This window comes from Stegostoma tigrinum, chromosome 24 (assembly GCF_030684315.1).
Source record: "Stegostoma tigrinum isolate sSteTig4 chromosome 24, sSteTig4.hap1, whole genome shotgun sequence".
Lineage (NCBI taxonomy): Eukaryota > Metazoa > Chordata > Chondrichthyes > Orectolobiformes > Stegostomatidae > Stegostoma > Stegostoma tigrinum.
Window position 1 is genome coordinate 15,324,200 of NC_081377.1, and position 17,763 is coordinate 15,341,962.

General features: G+C 41.5%; 1 protein-coding gene across 1 annotated transcript in view; it reads left to right on the forward strand.

Moving 5' to 3' along the window:
- The window catches only part of csmd2 (CUB and Sushi multiple domains 2), a 1,700,996-nt gene that overhangs the window by 1,293,696 nt on the left and 389,537 nt on the right, over window positions 1-17,763 (forward strand). Inside the window, exon 22 of the mRNA XM_048558072.2 lies at window positions 12,543-12,712. Within this exon, the coding sequence (XP_048414029.2) occupies window positions 12,543-12,712 (170 nt within the window). The remainder of the gene's footprint in view (window positions 1-12,542; window positions 12,713-17,763) is intronic.

A 17,763-nucleotide genomic window follows, 5' to 3' on the forward strand; every position in this document is an offset into this window, starting at 1 on the left:
ACCCTCCCCACCAGCCCCACCACTCCCGGCATGTTTCCCTGCAACTGCAGGAAGTGCCATACCTGCCCCTTCACCTCCCCCCTCATCCCCATCCCTGGCCCCAAGAAGACCTTCCACACCAAACAGATGTTCACCTGCACATCTGCTAACGTGGTATACTGAATCCGCTGTTCCCGATGTGGCCTCCTCTAAATCGGAGAAACGAAGCACAGGCTTGGGGACTGCTTTGTGACACACCTATTCTCGGTTCGCAACAGACAACTGTTCCTCCCAGACACCTACCATTTCAACTCCCCCTCCCACTCCCCTGACATGTCCATCCTGGGCCTCCTGCAGTGCCACAACAATTCCACTCGAAGGTTGCAGGAACAGCACCTCATATTTTGCTTGGAAAACCTGCAGCCCAATGACATCAATGTGGACTTCACAAGCTTCAAAATCTCCCCTCCCCCACTGCATCACAAAATCAGCCCAGCTCAACCCCTCCCCCCACTGCATCCCAAAACCAGTCCAGCTTGTCCCTGCCTCCCTAACCTGTCCTTCCTCCCACCTATCCCCTCCTCCCACCTCAAGCCCCACCCCCACCTCCTACCTACTAGCCTCATCCCGCCTCCTTGACTTGTCCGTCCTCCCTTCTGAAGAAGGGTCCCAACCTGAAACGTCAAGCTTTCCTCCTCCTCTGATGCTGCTTGGCCTGCTGTGTTCATCCAGCTTCACACCCTGTTATCTGTGGAATTATAAGGATTGAATGTATCCCTTCCTATTTTCTCTGCTGTATTTTGTTCATTGACAATATAATGTCAATGGCAGGATTCAAAGTTTATTTACTCTTTGAATGCCTTTAATTGTGTATTGTTCTGACTGGCCATTTAGGGTGTGTTTTTGTAATACTATAGCTTACCATTGTTATCTTGCTCTTGATTTAAACAACTCAGGAAAAGGGAAATGTTGTGAGAATGATGTGACACTTGTGAATCTTCTAATATAATTAGTACCTTTTACCATGGGCTTGGCTTACTAAAGTAATCTATGTGTTTGTAAAAGATGAAATGTAATGATGAAGAAATGATGATGCTGTTACAATTCCAATGAAAAAGAAGTGATTTCTTTGGTTGGACCAAATCAAAAAGTGGCAACTTCTTTCATTACAGAAGTTTATCATTTCAGGTGTTGCTGCCACTTTCAGGAATATAAATGTGTGGAATGAGAAGATCCATTCTTAATCTTTCAGCAGAATATCAGTCCAGATAATCTATACGCCTTACCCAATGATTTCCTCTTCTCTAAGTCAAAATTGCATCCATCACAGTTTAGATTTAAGCTTAAACAACAAATCTTTATCCTTTTTGTGCAAATCAATAGTTGTTGCACCAGATAACAAATCATTCTGCAAGGCATCTAATCCTGGGAGAGATAAATATCGTTTTCCTCAACTTGAAAGCTTGTCCTCTGAATATACCCTTCCCATGCAGCTCAGAAAATCAGTGTTATCTCATTGTTTGGAAACAACCAAATCATAAAACTTCTCATTTTTAATCATTATAGCGCTAATCATCTGCATTTGAAGCACATGTCCTTCATTCTTAGCCTTGGGTATAAACTTATTTTTCACTACATTTATCTTCGACTCTAAGATGTAATGTTCTGGGATGATGACTGAGTGATTCAGTTACATCAGAAATGCATCATTAAGAGCTAATAGAGTTAAGCACAAGAAATTGTTCATTGATGACCACTTTTAATTATTTATGTGGACTAGCGGACCAAAGTCTATAATTAATTAGAACATTTTGCACCTGAAAGAAGCCATCAGTTATAAAATAAGGCACACACTGCAATACAATTTATTGTTATATACACAATTGTATTTGAGGTAAATACACTCTGCATGTTTGGTACAAATTCACCAAACAAATAGAAATTTTTTAAAGCATTGGTAGTAATAGGAGTTTTAAATGCTCAAAGAAAGTACTTTGGAAAACTAATGTAACCTTCTGATGGAAGCTTACTAACCTGAAATATTAGTCCTTGCTTCTATCTCTTGTTGGCCACCCCCTAAATATGCTGAGTATCTTCTGTTAATATTTTAGATTTCCAGCTTTTTTTTGCCTTTGTTCCGGCTTCCTTTGCCTGAAGGGACTGTCTGCAAATAAAACACGTGTTTTGTTAAAACAATAACCTTTTACAGCTTTCTGTTAATACTTTAAGCATAATGAGGTTTGAAAGTGAAAACAAAAGTGATGGTTCTTTCTGTTCCCAACAATGATCTCTACTGGATTAAACTGAGCCTCCTTCAGATATATTTGCATCATCGATAACCATGGGTCAGGTGCCAGAAGACTGGAGGGTGGCTAATGTAGTGCTATCATTTAAGAAAGGTACTAAGGAAAACCAGAGAACTACAGATCGGTGAGCCTGACATGGTGGGTAAGTTGTTGGATGGAATTCTGATGGACAGGATTTGCTCCATGGATTTGTTGAGTGATTTTTATGATCCTCATCATGAGAATGAAATGTTTTCCCGTATTTGTTTTTATGCATGTAAGAAATATGCAGCATTGTTCCTTTAACTCTCTATTCAATAATGTGCTTTGCACAAAAATAAAAAAAACGGCACCTGTTGGCCACTATTCTCTTATTTTCAAGTACTATTCTTGGCAACATCACCAAAGGGCCAGCATGCACCACCTTGACAACTAACGCTTATAGCTGCTTGATGACGATGCCAGTATCAAAAGCAGGGTACCCGCTAACTATTTTAGATAGCACATGCCCTATCACTCAGATTGGTCTCTTCACCATCAGCAAAAATGAAGCCAGTGCATAGCTAACAATTATATTGGCAGCATGTCCAGCATATTGTGCAGATGGAAGGATGCTGACAGCATAATTGCAGCCCTGACTGAGAATACCAACTTGTGTAGGTTCATCATTTCACCTTGTGTCTTTTTGAAACAGTGTGGGATAGTCAACACAAAATTATGATCCTCACTGCAACTTGAAAATCTTTCTGCTACTCTCCAATTTTAACTCAAACTGCCCCAAAAGTGTTGAATGAGGTGGTAGTGTTGTTTGACTGTTGTAAGCAAATTGCTGATTACTCATGTAAGGTTACACAGCACTTTAATGGATTGTCTTCTAATAAGGGATGATTGACATATAACAATTGATTTGGGAAGTGTTACATTTGAGGATTCTGTTTGAAGCAAAATATATTTGCAAAAGATTTATTTAAAGAAAGTCACTCAGATAAAAATAATATGCAGCTCATTAGCTCATCTCAGTCATGCTTGAAGACACCCATCTATTGCCTTGTCAGCTCCCTGGTCCCCAGGTGCTCAACATGCTTTGTCTGGTATCTGTTTTACAGTCAGGTTGTCAATAGAGGGAGATAAACAGTACAAACAAAGACATATATAGTCAGTTTTATTTTTAAATAAGTGGAAGTTTTCAAAGGCAGTTTCAATCACTTGTTTCAGCATTTAAAAAAATCTTGTTGCAGGAAGGAATTCCTTTATTTTGCAAACCTTTTCATCTGTTTTGTCCTTGTGATCTTTCTTGGGTATCAGAGGAAAGTAACAGAAGTAGTCCATCCAGCTGCTAAAACCTCTGCAGCTATTCTGGAAATTATGGCCCCGCTCTTTCTATTCCCCAATATCACATGTTGATTAATAATTTGATCAACAGAAATTGAAGAATCTCCGAATGAAAGTTTTCACGTAGGATTACATTGGATATGTCACAGAATACGCCATTCAACCCAACCAGTCCATGCTGCTGTTCATGCTTCATTTGAATCTCCTCCTATTTTTCTCATCTTAGTATAGTAGTTGGGACATTGTTTTTACTGTGCAGGACATTAGTGAATCCACTTTTGGAATCCTGCGTATAATTCTGGCCCCCCTTCTGTAGAAATGATGTTGTTAATCTTAAGATGGTACAGAAAAGTTTTGCAAGGACGCTCTCAGAACTGGAGGGTTTGAGCGACAGGGAGAGGCTGAACAGGCTGGGTCTTTTTTTGCTGGAGCATCAGAGGCTGAGGGTTGACCTTGTAGAGGTTTATAAAATCATGAGGGACATGGATTGGGTGAAGAGCCAGTCTTTTTCCTAAGGTGGGGAGTCTAAAACAAGAGAGCACTCGTTAAAGTGAGAGGGGAAAGATTTAAGATGGACCTGAGGGATAACTTTTTCTCATTGAAGGTGGTAGGAGGGAAATTTTTAGGGTATCTCTCATCATTTTAAAGATCTTTATTAGGTTGTTTCTCGTGTTGCTTTTTCCATAAGAGAGCTAAATTATCATTTATTTCCTGATATGAGAAGAGATAGGAAAGGAAATACATTTTTTGAACCATTAAAGTTCAGACACCTACAGTTAAAACAATGCAGAATCAGGTTTCATACATATCTCACTTCACAATCCAGTTGGCTGCGCTTCACAATTTCATGATAAGTACAGAATATGCACTCATTCTAACTTTAAACATTATGATCAATGCAAACTGCCCAGAATCAATGCATGTTCAAATAGATATGGATAAATAATAACACGGAGTCAGAAAAATACGCTTAAAACTTCTTAATCTCTTCTGATCATCCTTACCATCGTTCCATTACAAATTCTATTGCTGTAAACATATGGAGTCAGATTTTCATTTTCCAGACCATCAAAAATATTACTTGATGAAATGCTTACATCACGTTGACTCTTCATCTGAGAAGGCATTCTACCATTAGATCTACCAACATGGTGTATCCCACAATGAGAAGAAAGCTGTTTGAACTCATCACATGCTGACCTCACAGATATCTAAGGACAATGAGTTACTTTACTAATGTGAATGCTTGGGCAGATAAATATGTGTGTATCCTCACTCTTAAAAACCTGACTCTAATTCTTGGGCTGGAATCATAAAATCCCCACTATGTGGAAACAGGCTATTCAGCCCAACAAGTCCACACTGACCTTCTGAAGATCATCCCACCTGGACTAATCCCTCTATCCTATTCCTGTGACCCTGCATTTCTCATGGCTAATGCACCTAACCTTTGCATCACAGTACACTATAGGCAATTTAGTGTGGTCAATCCACCTAACTTGCACATCTTTCGACTGTGGGAGGAAACTAGAGCACCCGGCAAAAGCCCAAGCGGACACGGGGAGAATGTGCAAACTCCATACAGACAGTTGCCAGGTTAGAATCAGACCTGCTACTTGTCCTACTTCTGGATTTCCTGTCCTCTCTCTTCTCTAATGTTCCCTTTCACACCTTGAAAACTTTAACCAAGTCACTCTTTAACCTTGAAAAGAATTCCCAGAGAAATTTGATTCTAACATGTGCAAAATCTCCTGATAATTAAATATCTTGAATCCTGGTATCATTATAGTAACTTCACGTTGCACATTCTCCAAGGCCAGAATGACCTCAAGCTTTGATGCCTACAACTGCCACATGCCAGGGAGTACTCCAGATTTGCTCTAATTCTGAAACACTCAGCTTCCGAGGAATCAGGAACCTCAAAGTCGATGACGTAATGTATTAGTCAAAAATCAACATTGTCTCGTTGAAGTCTGCACATATACAGGAGGTGATTTGAGGAGAAAATGTTGGGGATGCAGTTTTCATGAACCCTGTTACAATTCTTAACTTTAAATCTGAGATTGTGATCTAAGGTACAATAATAAAGTTAGCGATTGTCTGGTTAAAATCTTCTAGATTTGTGAACATAAAATGGAAACACCATCATGCTCAATCTGGGCCAATCTGGCATTACCTTGTCAATATGGAGGAAGTGTTTATGATAATAGTCTTTATGTGTAGAAGTATGCATCAGTTATTTAGAGAAGCTTGAGCCAATTTATGCTTAAACAATGTGGTATCTTGGTAGCTTGCCCTTGTGGCGTTAACTTTAATTAATGGCTGATAATTATCGAGATTCTTGGAATCCTACCTTGGTGCAAGTCCAAAAGCTCCATATGTCGATACAAATCATAATGTGTTACCGTATCATCTAAAAAAAGAGTAAAAGAAAAAGTATCCCTGAAGAATATCTTAAGAGAAACATTTAAAAAAATACCCTGATGGCAACAGTTTGGTCTGGCTAGCAGGCCGGATATTACCAAGGGTATTGGCGGAATAGCAATGTTGGAAGAATGAATGCTGGCAATATGTTACCCGAAGACGCAAGGGCTGTCTTTCCCATGACATCCTCGTAATCCTTGCTTTCTGTTGGAGGACAGATGGCTGGATTTTTGTAATGTTCTGCAAGTCCCATCAAACACTAGCATCGACAAGAATAATACAGCAGTATGAGCTTCTATGGCAGTGTGACTTGAGCCTGAACTTCCAATGCACCACTGAAATATTGAATACCCTCCTGCAATGGGTGCTGAGACATCGGTTCTTTAAATGCTGCATTGTGGTTGTTCTCTCAAGTAATTTTGTGTTGGTCGCAATTTCCACACAAGGAGAAATGGGCTCCTAACTTCATACAATTTCCTGGGTCGAATTGCTGCTGGATCTTTCTATAGCTTCCGACAGACCTCTCACTGCACCAAACATTTGAATGTACATAACTATTTGTTTTTTTTACTACAGACCAGTCCAAAAAAGTCCTCATTCAAGTCCTTTCCACCAGAACCAGTGTGTAGTTACCCTCTGATTGTGTCAGCTCTCTCCCCACTTTTGGAGGTTCTGATGGAAGAAGAATATTTTGGATTAGATAGGAGCCCTCCTGCTTCTCCTGGCTCCCGCCCAAGGCTGACCTTGCCTTCCTGTAGCTGCCAGGTTTACCATGGGCAGATTTAAACTGACACAACAGGTTAAACCAAGGCTTCCAGCACTGCTGAGATAGCAAGATCTGCAGATGCTGGAGTCAGATTCAAAACAGTGTGGAGGTGAAGGCACACAACAGGTCAGGCAGCATCAGAGAAGCAGGAGAGTTGATGTTTCAGGTCAGTACCCTGCTTCAGAACTGGTGAGGGGGAAGAGAGCTCAGAAATAAACAGAGAGAGGAGGGGTGGGCCAGGGGGAAGGTAGGTGGGATGGTGATCGGTGGACACAGATAGGAAGTGGTGGAGATTGGTCAGTGGGATGAGTGGGGCGGATAGGTGGGAAAGAAGATGGACAGGTTGTGTCGGGCGTAGGGGGAGGAGAGGGAAGTTTGGACATGGGATGAGGCCGGGAGATTTTGAAACAGGTGAGTTCTATGTTAAGGCCTTCGGGCTTTAGGCTTTTGAGGTGCAATCTGAGGTGTTGCTCCTCCAGTTTGCGTGTGGTGTAATTGTGGCACTGGAGGAGGCCCAGCAATGGATTTGTCAGCAAGGGAGTGGGAGGGGGAGTGAAAATGGTTGGCGACCGAAGATGTTGTTGATTATAGAGTACAGAGAGCAGATGTTCCACGAAATGTTCCACGAGTTGGTGCTTAGTCTCAGTGATGTGGCCTCAGTCACAACGCGTAAAATTATAGGATCTCTACAGTATGAACGCAGGCCTTTTGGCTATTGAGTCCACACTTACGTTCCAAAAAGCATCTCACCCAGACACATACTCTGCATTTCCCATGGCTAGCCCACTCACTTCATATCCCTGGACACTATGGGCAATTTAACACGGCCAATCCACCTAACATGCATATTTTTGGACTATGAGAGGAAACTTCAGCATCTGGAGGAAACCCACCCGGCGATTGGGAAAATGTGTAAACAACACACAGGCAGTTACCCAAGGGTGGATTCAAGCCTGGGTCCCCAGCTGTGTGACGCAGCAGTGCTAGCTGCTGAGCCACCATGCTGCCTGGGTGGCATAGTAATTAGCCTTGTTAGGCACCTGGTTCCTCACACACACCAGGTAAATGAGAATGCTGCAGGATATACCAACCTTGATCTACCTCCACAAATGCATTTGCCCCCTTCCTCTTCCCCTAACACAGGTTTGAGTCCGACACACCTTCTGGCAGTGAGGCTCCTTGTCCCTACAGGCCCCCCTTGAGCCCAACTGAATGACTGACAGACACTGGCCCCAGGACTATTTTCATTCCTGGCCTGTGACTGACTTCAATGAGTGGCCCTTGACTGATTGGCCAGACTCCTGACTGCTCTATTCACAGCTCCCTGACTGATGATCCATGATCCCACTATCTGCTGGTACTGGCCATAAAGGACTGACGACTGAACACGCCTAGGCTATTCTGGGTGAAGTCATCTGATCATGAGCATCACAAGTGGTGACTGACCTTATTGAAGACTCTGGAATATGAGCGAGCTTTTCCCTTGAGTGATAGTTATAGAACCCTCATGACCAACAGTGGCCCCCATCTTCTGACAGTAGTGAGGACTAGCCCCCATCAATTTCTGACATGAGCATATGTTTGAGGTACATGCAGTGTGTTTGCTACGAAGGCATCTTGGACATGCTGCCTGTGTTCGATTGCCATCTCAGCATACCATACATTGCCCCAGACAGATCGCTACTGACAAGCAGCCTGTCTGTGTCTCTGAGCTCAATACAACAGTAATGTCCCTTAGCTCTGGCTGAAATGAAAGCGCGTTAACAAGCATGACATGGCAAAGCAATTCAAGGTGTGCATTGCGTGAGCATGCAGGTAGGTACTAATTATGCAGCATTAAGAGACCACATGAAAAGTCCCGATATACAGCTTGATCCAATCTGCAAGCTGGGTGCATATCCATGCACACAAAGTGAACATTCTGCTGCTTCTCACTGCTATCCTGTGTGTCCTGCAGTGTAAGTCTCTGGTTTCTCAGCAGCCTGCCATTGTATGGTACCATGATGGTCAATGGCAGGTGCCTGATTTTAATATCTGTCGATGAAGGGTGCATGTAGTTTGTGCCTGTGGATCATGCCTTCAGCTGCAGTTCCGTTGTGGGCATCATGCAGATCATTCATAGAGAGTGGGAAGTTGAGTCTGCCAGATGCTGGCTGTGGTTTCCATGTGGACATTCCCCAATGACGAATTTATTTGGTAAGATAGGAGGCTGAATATTAATGAGGTGAATTGTGGTGTCAACCAACCATTTAACAAGCAATAGTCGTGCCGATTGTCAATTCATCAGTGCCTATTGAGAATCTCACCACACCTCTTGTAAAAAGCCTATGATGTGGCAGAAATTGTTCCAGATGTTGAGATTAGTCTTGCAATACTTCACATTTAATTCTGCAGCACACGTAACCATTGCCTGCAATCCTCTGACCTTGTTGAGATTCTGCCTGTATGTGGGGAACACATAATCAGTGGGTTTGGATTGTGCGTGTTCAGATAAAACTCTAACCAGAAAAACATATGCCTGGACTCTGGGTAAACAGATTTACTCTCTGGTGTTTAAAATGTACTGGGATAGTTATAGAGGCAACATCAGTTGAAATATATTACTAAATATTTTAACAATCCGAAGAAACCGTCTTGGGAAAATATCTTTAATAGTACAACTTGTGATGCAAGATGTGTAATTATGTATAGAACTAATAGCATGTAGGCTCTGGTCTCTGTGTATGTGGGGATTTCATGATCAACTTGTCAGTGTTTCTGGAGCCATGCTTTGTTTTTCTTAAATGGTATAAGAGAGGGAACTTCTGTGGTGATATTAAGGAAGGCTTTTTACATTGGAAGAGTTTTACAAGTGCGCAGAATAAATTTGAGGTAACATTGACTTGTTTTCCCCTGAGAAAGTTGGGGAATGCTTTGTTTGCTTTGAGGAAAAACTATGACTTGGAAAGTTTCTGTTTCTCTGTTTGCAGAGGTTCTGATTGATGTTAGTTTGAGGAAACAGTTTCTCCTGAAGAAAATAGATTGTTTAGACTGAAAAAAAAACAGGTTACAGCATTGCAAGGAATTTAGTTTGAAAGTTCCAGACTTTAAGGTGTTTGATTACAACATCTAAAGGGATTATTGAAGGTTGAGAAAGCCCATGTTTAGCTGTGTGACTAATTGAGGAAGAGATTACCAAATTCTCAAGACCAGCATTTGAAAGAAACAGTTAAGTTAAACCTACAGATATGGTAAAGAAGCACACTCCCTCTAATACTTGAATACTGTAAACTGATGGTATTGGGATAAATGGGATTGTATTTTCACTGTGTGTTTGAAAATCTTTAATTGTTATGTGTGAATAGCATAGTTTGTTCTCTATTTTCTTTTGTACTCTAGATTTCTGTTTTATTGTTACAATCAATTCTGTTGCTTTCCAGTGTTTCAGTGAAAGACCATCACATTAAATTAAATTAAAACAAAGTATCAAGCAAGATATCAGTCTAGAATCTGAGGTGTCCTGTAACAATATCAGCTGGGATCCTAACAACCCATTGATAAATGTGGTGACATAATATAGGAAGTATGTCTCACTTAAAGCGCTTCAAGAAATTTTGTGAGTTTACTTTGCAATTTTTGACTGCTGTCTGTACTGTTGTCAGTTCTGCTATCTCCATTATCACTGCTGCAGCCTGTCTCAATGTTAAATGTAATCTATATCTAGCTGAAGGCAACTTGTTATGCGGAAATACATCTACTCCTCTACTTCTAAAACCATTTCTCCATTATCACATTTCGCATCCTTCATCACAAAGACACAATACTCCACAATCAGACTTTGTTTTTCCTTGGCAAGCCGATCTATTGTCAAATATATTCTTCTCTATCCCCTAAACAGTCTGTCATCCTGTCAAGTGGTATTCCGTCCTTCATTCAGATTGCCTTTCCCAATTCTCAATTATCATGTCTTCCATCATTGAGACAGCCAGTTCCCAATACCATCCACCTGCTTCTCCATCTGTATAATAGTTTATATAAACTTCCAGTTACAGTGCTTGGCCAGAATAGATAAACACGGGGAATCAGTCCACAAATTCAAAGCTAACAGAGTGCTGGAGCCCGTGACAATTCATAAGAGAAATGTGACCAAATTGTATACTGTTGGACACTACAAATGTTGTTTGACACATGTTAAGTATACCTCTGCATTTTGCACCTCTGCCAAGCTATCCTGCAAAATATACTACAGCTCAAAGAATAGAATAAGTAGGTCTATTGCTGAAGGGACTTTGCTGATGAAGTTGATGTTGTTCTCGTGAATCCCATGTCCTTCCATTTGGGGCAGGCTTTGTTCCCAGTATGCCAACATATCACCTTCCTTATAAATGGATAGATGAAAAGTAGGCCAATTTTTAAAAGCATTGTTAAGCAGGAAATCCTTTGCAGAAATCAAAATAATGTTCACACATACAGAAAATTTTAGAAACGCATGGTCAAAACATGCTCATCTAACAATTGAAAGTTAAACCCTAAATAAAATCGGGCTGTTTCAAGACGACTGCAGACACTCCACACTTGATAACCAAGTTGATCATTGCACTTCTCTGGTTGGAATGCTTCTGCCTGGTGTTCTGATTCCGTTTTACACCTGACATTCAATCATGACTTTCAAAGTGAAGCAAAGCGAGGTTTCCAATCTACAGATTTCTAACAGTCAGAAGGATAGTGGGTCAAACTTGTGGTAATATTTTTTAGTTTGCTGCCTGATTAACCTGTGTCTGTTTTCACTGATTTTCATAATTATGCCTCTTAATTAATTCCCTTTTAGAGAATACATGTTTCCCTACAGGATTAAGCTTCACGTGGATGAGAAACCAGCAACTGATCCCTGTAACTATGGGATAATTATCTCATCTGTATTGTTATTTGAAAGGTATTTTGTGAGACCACTGGTAGGCTCAGCTGAGTTTGTTGCATGCGGTTTATGCCATTTTTCTTCTCAGAAATTAAAACATCCTACTCATGAAGACCAGCCTATATATATATAGTTAATTTTGTTTGATGATACACTTAGACAAATGAAGATTTTCATCCAGGTGACACATTTGTTCCTAATGCTATGCTGTACTTTAACAGAGAATCATACTAAGTAAGATATCTCATAAATTCAATTGCAAAAATGCATCTTACTCACTTAGATTTGGAAAGTTTGTATGTTACTAATAGTGACCAACCAGACATTGTCAATTTCAACGTATAAATTGATCCTGTATATAAAACAATCCCATATTTTTGCTACCAGATTAGATGTTTAAATCTTACTTGGCCTGTCAGTCAGATTACACCCCAAATGTTCATGCATGCTTCGGCCTGTATTTGCATTAGGAGTTATCTTCAGTTCGTCAGATCAGAAACATATGTTTATCGTTACACATGCCTTAAATCAGCGCATGGTATCAGACAGACAATGGAGGTCATATTGCCAGAAAGATGTTTGGGAGTTTAAAACACAGAGCAGAACATGCCTGGTGACTGCTGCACAGGAATGGGTCCATTCGCACCAGCACGGAGGGTTCTCACTTTAAACTTAGTGTAAAAGTTGACCCTTCTTTTTGAAAGGAGTTTTTGAAGATCCAAAAGTCAACATATACCCCATCATTGACAATATCTGTTTATTTCTCACATTTCTACTTTTGTCAAGAAAAGTAACCAAAAAATCTTGTCTCAGATCTCTCGGAACTTAAAAGTCAAATGTTTCTTTTGGTTCTTTATTTTAGCTGAATGCGGGGCATCTGTAACTGGAAATGAAGGAATTCTCCTTTCACCCAATTACCCAGCTGATTACAGCAACAACCATGAATGCATCTATTCCATTCAAACACAACCAGGCAAAGGAATACGCTTGAAATCAAGGACATTCAGGCTCCAGGCAGGTGATATTTTGAAGGTAAGAACAGCGTTGTGCAACATGACAAGTTAAGGAGCACAAAAATCTGTTGAAATCTCACCGAATGTGCAGCACTACATTTCAATACCTTATTTGTGTACAGTGAAAAATGATGCTTTCACAAGCTGTTAATTAAACGATTGCTGCTGTGCAATTTGATTTAATTAGATGGAGAACGGACCTTTTCAAGAAGACACAGTCAAGTGAAGTCAGTTTAAGGGAATCTCTATTTCAGGATGATTTGATTGCTTCACATCAATGATCCACTACAGCATAAAAAGCCAGAAGTGTTAAGGCAGCTGAAACTAGAGGAGAGGAGTGCACAGTGAGTTGGGAACTGACTTCTGTTAAAAACTAGATCGAGGCAAGGGGTCATAATAGAAGCAGCTGGGCCATAAGCTACAGAGATATTGATATCATTGCATCAGTTGTGGAAGAACTACAAGAGGCTTGGGAGTTAACAGGAACAGTGCACAAAATAGACTTGTTCATGATGTCCGAAGTTATCTTTGTAGAAGCTAGGGCAGCAGTAATGTCTTAAAAATTATGGACACTGTGTTACAATCATCACCTTCATGTGCAAAAGGAACAGCCTGAATTTTTCATGCTGGTGGCATAGTGAGGATAATTTATATTGTCATCAAGAATATAACACAGAACGCTGAAGTTGTGAGGATATTGAATTCAGCTAACGTCCATTGATTATTAGAATATGCCAATTATGCAAATAAGTTATTGGGCAAGGTATTGTTTTGGTGACAAATTGAACTTCTTCAGTCTTTTGCATCCATTGTCACTGAAAAGTATTTACTTCCAGGGTGGGTCACACAGACTGGATACAAAATAAAGTTCTTCCTCCTGTATTATAGCAATGCAGTGCAACCCAAGCTTAAAAGAAAGGACTTGAACAGGTAAAGCACCTTGCAGAATCTTAGGATGTCCCATAGCACTTTGAAGGTATTCAACTATTTTGAGAACACTCTATGACCAATAGTCCTGGAGTGTGATTTGAATCCAGAGTTTCTGCAACAAAAGCAGGGTTGTTACATAGACAACCTCAAAATCACCCACCGCAGTAATCTAGCCTGAAATGTTGCTAGATATGAAACCATGGGATTTTTAATCTTTGCAATTACTGCATTATGTCAATAAAAATGATAAAAATGGAGAAGATCTGAGATACTATTCTAGATGTAGAAGGGCTTTGCATCTGCATGCTTCCAAACCGATTATTCTCGTCCCACATCAGTGATAGTTGATAATGGACAACAGGAATGACTGGCTCAGAGATAGGAACTGCAAATGCTGGAGAATCTGATATAACAAGATGTAGAGCTGGATGAACACAGCAGTTCAAGCAGCACCAGAGGACCAGGAGATTTAGTTATCCATTGTGCACATTACACAGTATTTATAATGTGGGTATATATGTAATACACAATAACTAAAGCCACAGAGTTAGAACATTAATAGCGTGGGGCAAGCTTCATTACGATGTGTGTCAATTTCAACAAAAGGCTTTGACAAATGAACCAATTCCCAATTTTCATTGCAGAATTTTAGTTATTTCATTTCTTTTTATATGACATAGTTTGCAGAGTAATCCATGCCAAAGATTTTTTAGCATATATGATCTGATGAAGCATTTTGAGCAGTTTCAATAGAGCAGGGCACTGAATAAATCCAAGTATTACACTTCATACAGGTACGACAAGCTGCATTCTGGCTCCTGGGAGTTCCAGGAGTGAGCATCACCAACAATCAGTCCTAATCCGCCCACATTGATGCACCAGTCAAGAAAGCACAACAACATTTCCACTTCCTCAGGGGGCTAAGGAAATTTGGATATCCACAAAGGTTCTTAGCAATTTTTATAGAAGCACCATAGAAAACTTCCTATTCTGATGCATCACAATTTGGCGTGACAACTGCACTTTCCAACACCACAGGAAAGTACAGAGAGTCAGGAACACAGCCCAGTCCATCACACAAACCAGCCTTCCATCTGTTGACTCCATCTATACTTCCCACTGCCTCAGGAAAGCAACCAATATAATCACAGACCTCTCCCACCTTGGTTATACTCTCTTCGACCTTCTTCCTGCAGGCAGAAGATTAAAAAAAAGGTTGAATACATATAAGAATAGATTCAAGAACAGCTTCTTTCCAGCTTTTATCAGACTTTTGAATTGACCTCTCAAATGTTAATGTCGATCTCTCCCTCAGCACCTTCTCAGCAGCTGTAACACTGTATTCTGCACTCTGTTCTGTTACCCTGATACAATTTTTATCTACAATCTGCTTGTAGAGTATGTAAAACACTTTTCAATGTATCTTGGTACATGCGATAACAATAAATCAATCAGTTAATCCATTGTACTGACTACCGATAAAGACAGCAATAATTTACAAGCAATGTACATTCAAGGAAAGCAGATCAATTTAACGAAAGTGCTGTAATTGTGGATTGAGTCAAACTATAAGTTAGAATAAGTTATTATCTCTGTTGTTATTGAGGATTTGAAGTGAACCCTGACTGGCAAATCTCTCTAACTGCTGATTATAGGAACAACTGAAAAGTGCTGAGGTCAATTCAATCCACTTCCAGATTGATATGTTCCACAACATGTCATACCTTATAATATATCACTTAAAGATGGAAACTGGCGTGTAACTATTCCATTTTTCTCCCATTGATTAAAAAGCAGGCACATTACTAAGAGTTGAGATGTTGTGCCTGGCTACCTCATCGCTGGCAGCCTGTCAGAAGATTGTAGTTTCAATCCCTGATCCAGTCATCTGAGTTTATAATCTAGATTAATACTTCAGTCCGCCAAAGTTCAAAATCAGCCTGTCTTTTAGGTAAGGTATTAAACCAGAGCGTCCAATGCCCTCCAGAGAAATGTGAAAAATTGAATGACAGGAGATGGCAGCAGAGTAGGAGTTCCTCCTCTCTGCCCATTCTGTTTCTTTTTTTCCCTTTTCTCCTCCCATCTCTCCCGTGTCTTAGCCTCGGTCATCTGGCCCCGGCCTCTGAAGCGGAGACGGCAGAGAAAACAATGACCTGCAGTGGGTACGCCGGTGACCAGCAGCCTGGAATGGATATGCCAAGAACCCAGTGGGGAGCATGGTGGCAGCACCCCAGTATGGATAGAAGTAGCAGCCTGGTGAGGCAGGGTGGCAGAAGTGGCCCACTGCAGGAGCAGGAATACTTTTTAAGACAAGGGTATACTACACTCCAATTAAAATGTAGCTACCAAGTTCACCAGAAACAATAAGGAGTCACTTTCAAAGTTTTCTTGAGCAAAGAAAAGAGTAATAAAAGAATGTAAGACCCTTCTCAGATCTACTTAACTAATTCTTTAATGGATATGAACTGGCCAGGATGGCCAACATTTATTGCCCATCCCTAATTGCCCTCAAACTGAATGAATTGCTAATTTAATTTCAGAGGCCACTTGAGTCATACCTTTCTATGGATCTACAGTCATGTGAATCATAGACCAAAGATATGGCTGATCTACCTTCTTTAAAGGGTATTAGTGAAGAAAGTGGACTTTTATGACAACCAGCTATGGTTTCCTAGTTATTATCAGACTAGCTTTCATAATTCCAGACTTATTACTGAATGGGCACCATCTGCCAAGGTGCAGTTCGAATGCAGGTATAGTCTGCAGAGGATTAGTCTGGATCTTTGGATTATTAATTTAGTGACCATGCCACTGTGTTATGCAAACATGTTCCAAGGTCCAGTATCCCATGATGAGGGACTCACTGAAACTTGAGGCAGCTGCTGCCAAGGCACAGTGGGGAAAGACTGCTGTCTAAGGTCTTTCTGTCAAAGTATCACAGGGGTCCATTTAGTTATTGGACCCTCCTGATGACTCAGATATATGTAAATAGTCCCTAGTACTGAACGTAATTAAGAAATGCCTTTAGGTTAATTCTAACTGTCAAGAAAGTCAAAGCCCAATGCTTATTTTCTGCTCGGTACACAAAAACTGTATATTCCAATTCCTCCGCCTCCGCCACATCTGCTCCCAGGATGACGCATTCCACTCCCGCACATCCCAGATGTTCACATTCTTCAAGGACCGCAACTTACCCCCGCAGTGGTTGAGAACGCCCTTGACCGCGTCTCCCGCATTTTCCTCAACACATCCGTCACACCCCGCCCCCGCCACAACCGCCCAAAGAGGATCCCCCTCGTTCTCACGCACCACCCCACCAACCTCCGGATACAACGTATCATCCTCCGACACTTCCGCCATCTACAATCTGACCCCACCACCCAAGACATTTTTCCATCCCCGCCCTTGTCTGCCTTCCGGAGAGACCACTCTCTCCGTGACTCCCTTGTCCGCTCCACACTCCCCTCCAACCCCACCACACCCGGCACCTTCCCCTGCAACCGCAGGAAGTGCTACACCTGCCCCCACACCTCCTCCCTCACCTCTATCCCAGGCCCCAAGATGACATTCCATATCAAGCAGATGTTCACCTACACATCTGCCAATGTGGTATATTGTATCCATCGTACCCAGTGTGGCTTCCTCTACATTGGGGAAACCAAGCGGAGACTTGGGGACCGCTTTGCAGAACACCTCCGCTCGGTTCGCAATAAACAACTGCACCTCCCAGTCGCGAACCATTTCAACTCCCCCTCCCATTCCTCAGACAACATGTCCATCATGGGCCTCCTGCAGTGCCACAATGATGCCACCTGAAGGCTGCAAGAACAGCAACTCATATTCAGCTTGGGAACTCTGCAGCCCAATGGTATCAATGTCGACTTCACAAGCTTCAAAATCTCCCCTTCCCCCACTGCATCCCAAAACCAGCCCAGTTCTTCCCCTCCCCCTACTGCATCAGAAAACCAGCCCAGCTCTTCCCCTCCCCTCACTGCATCCCAAAATCAGCCCAGCCTGTCTCTGCTTCCCTAATCTGTTCTTCCTCTCACCCAGCCCTTCTTCCCACCTCAAGCCGCAGCTTCATTTCGTACCTACCACCTCATCCCACTTCCTTGACCTGTCCGTCTTCCCTGGACTGAC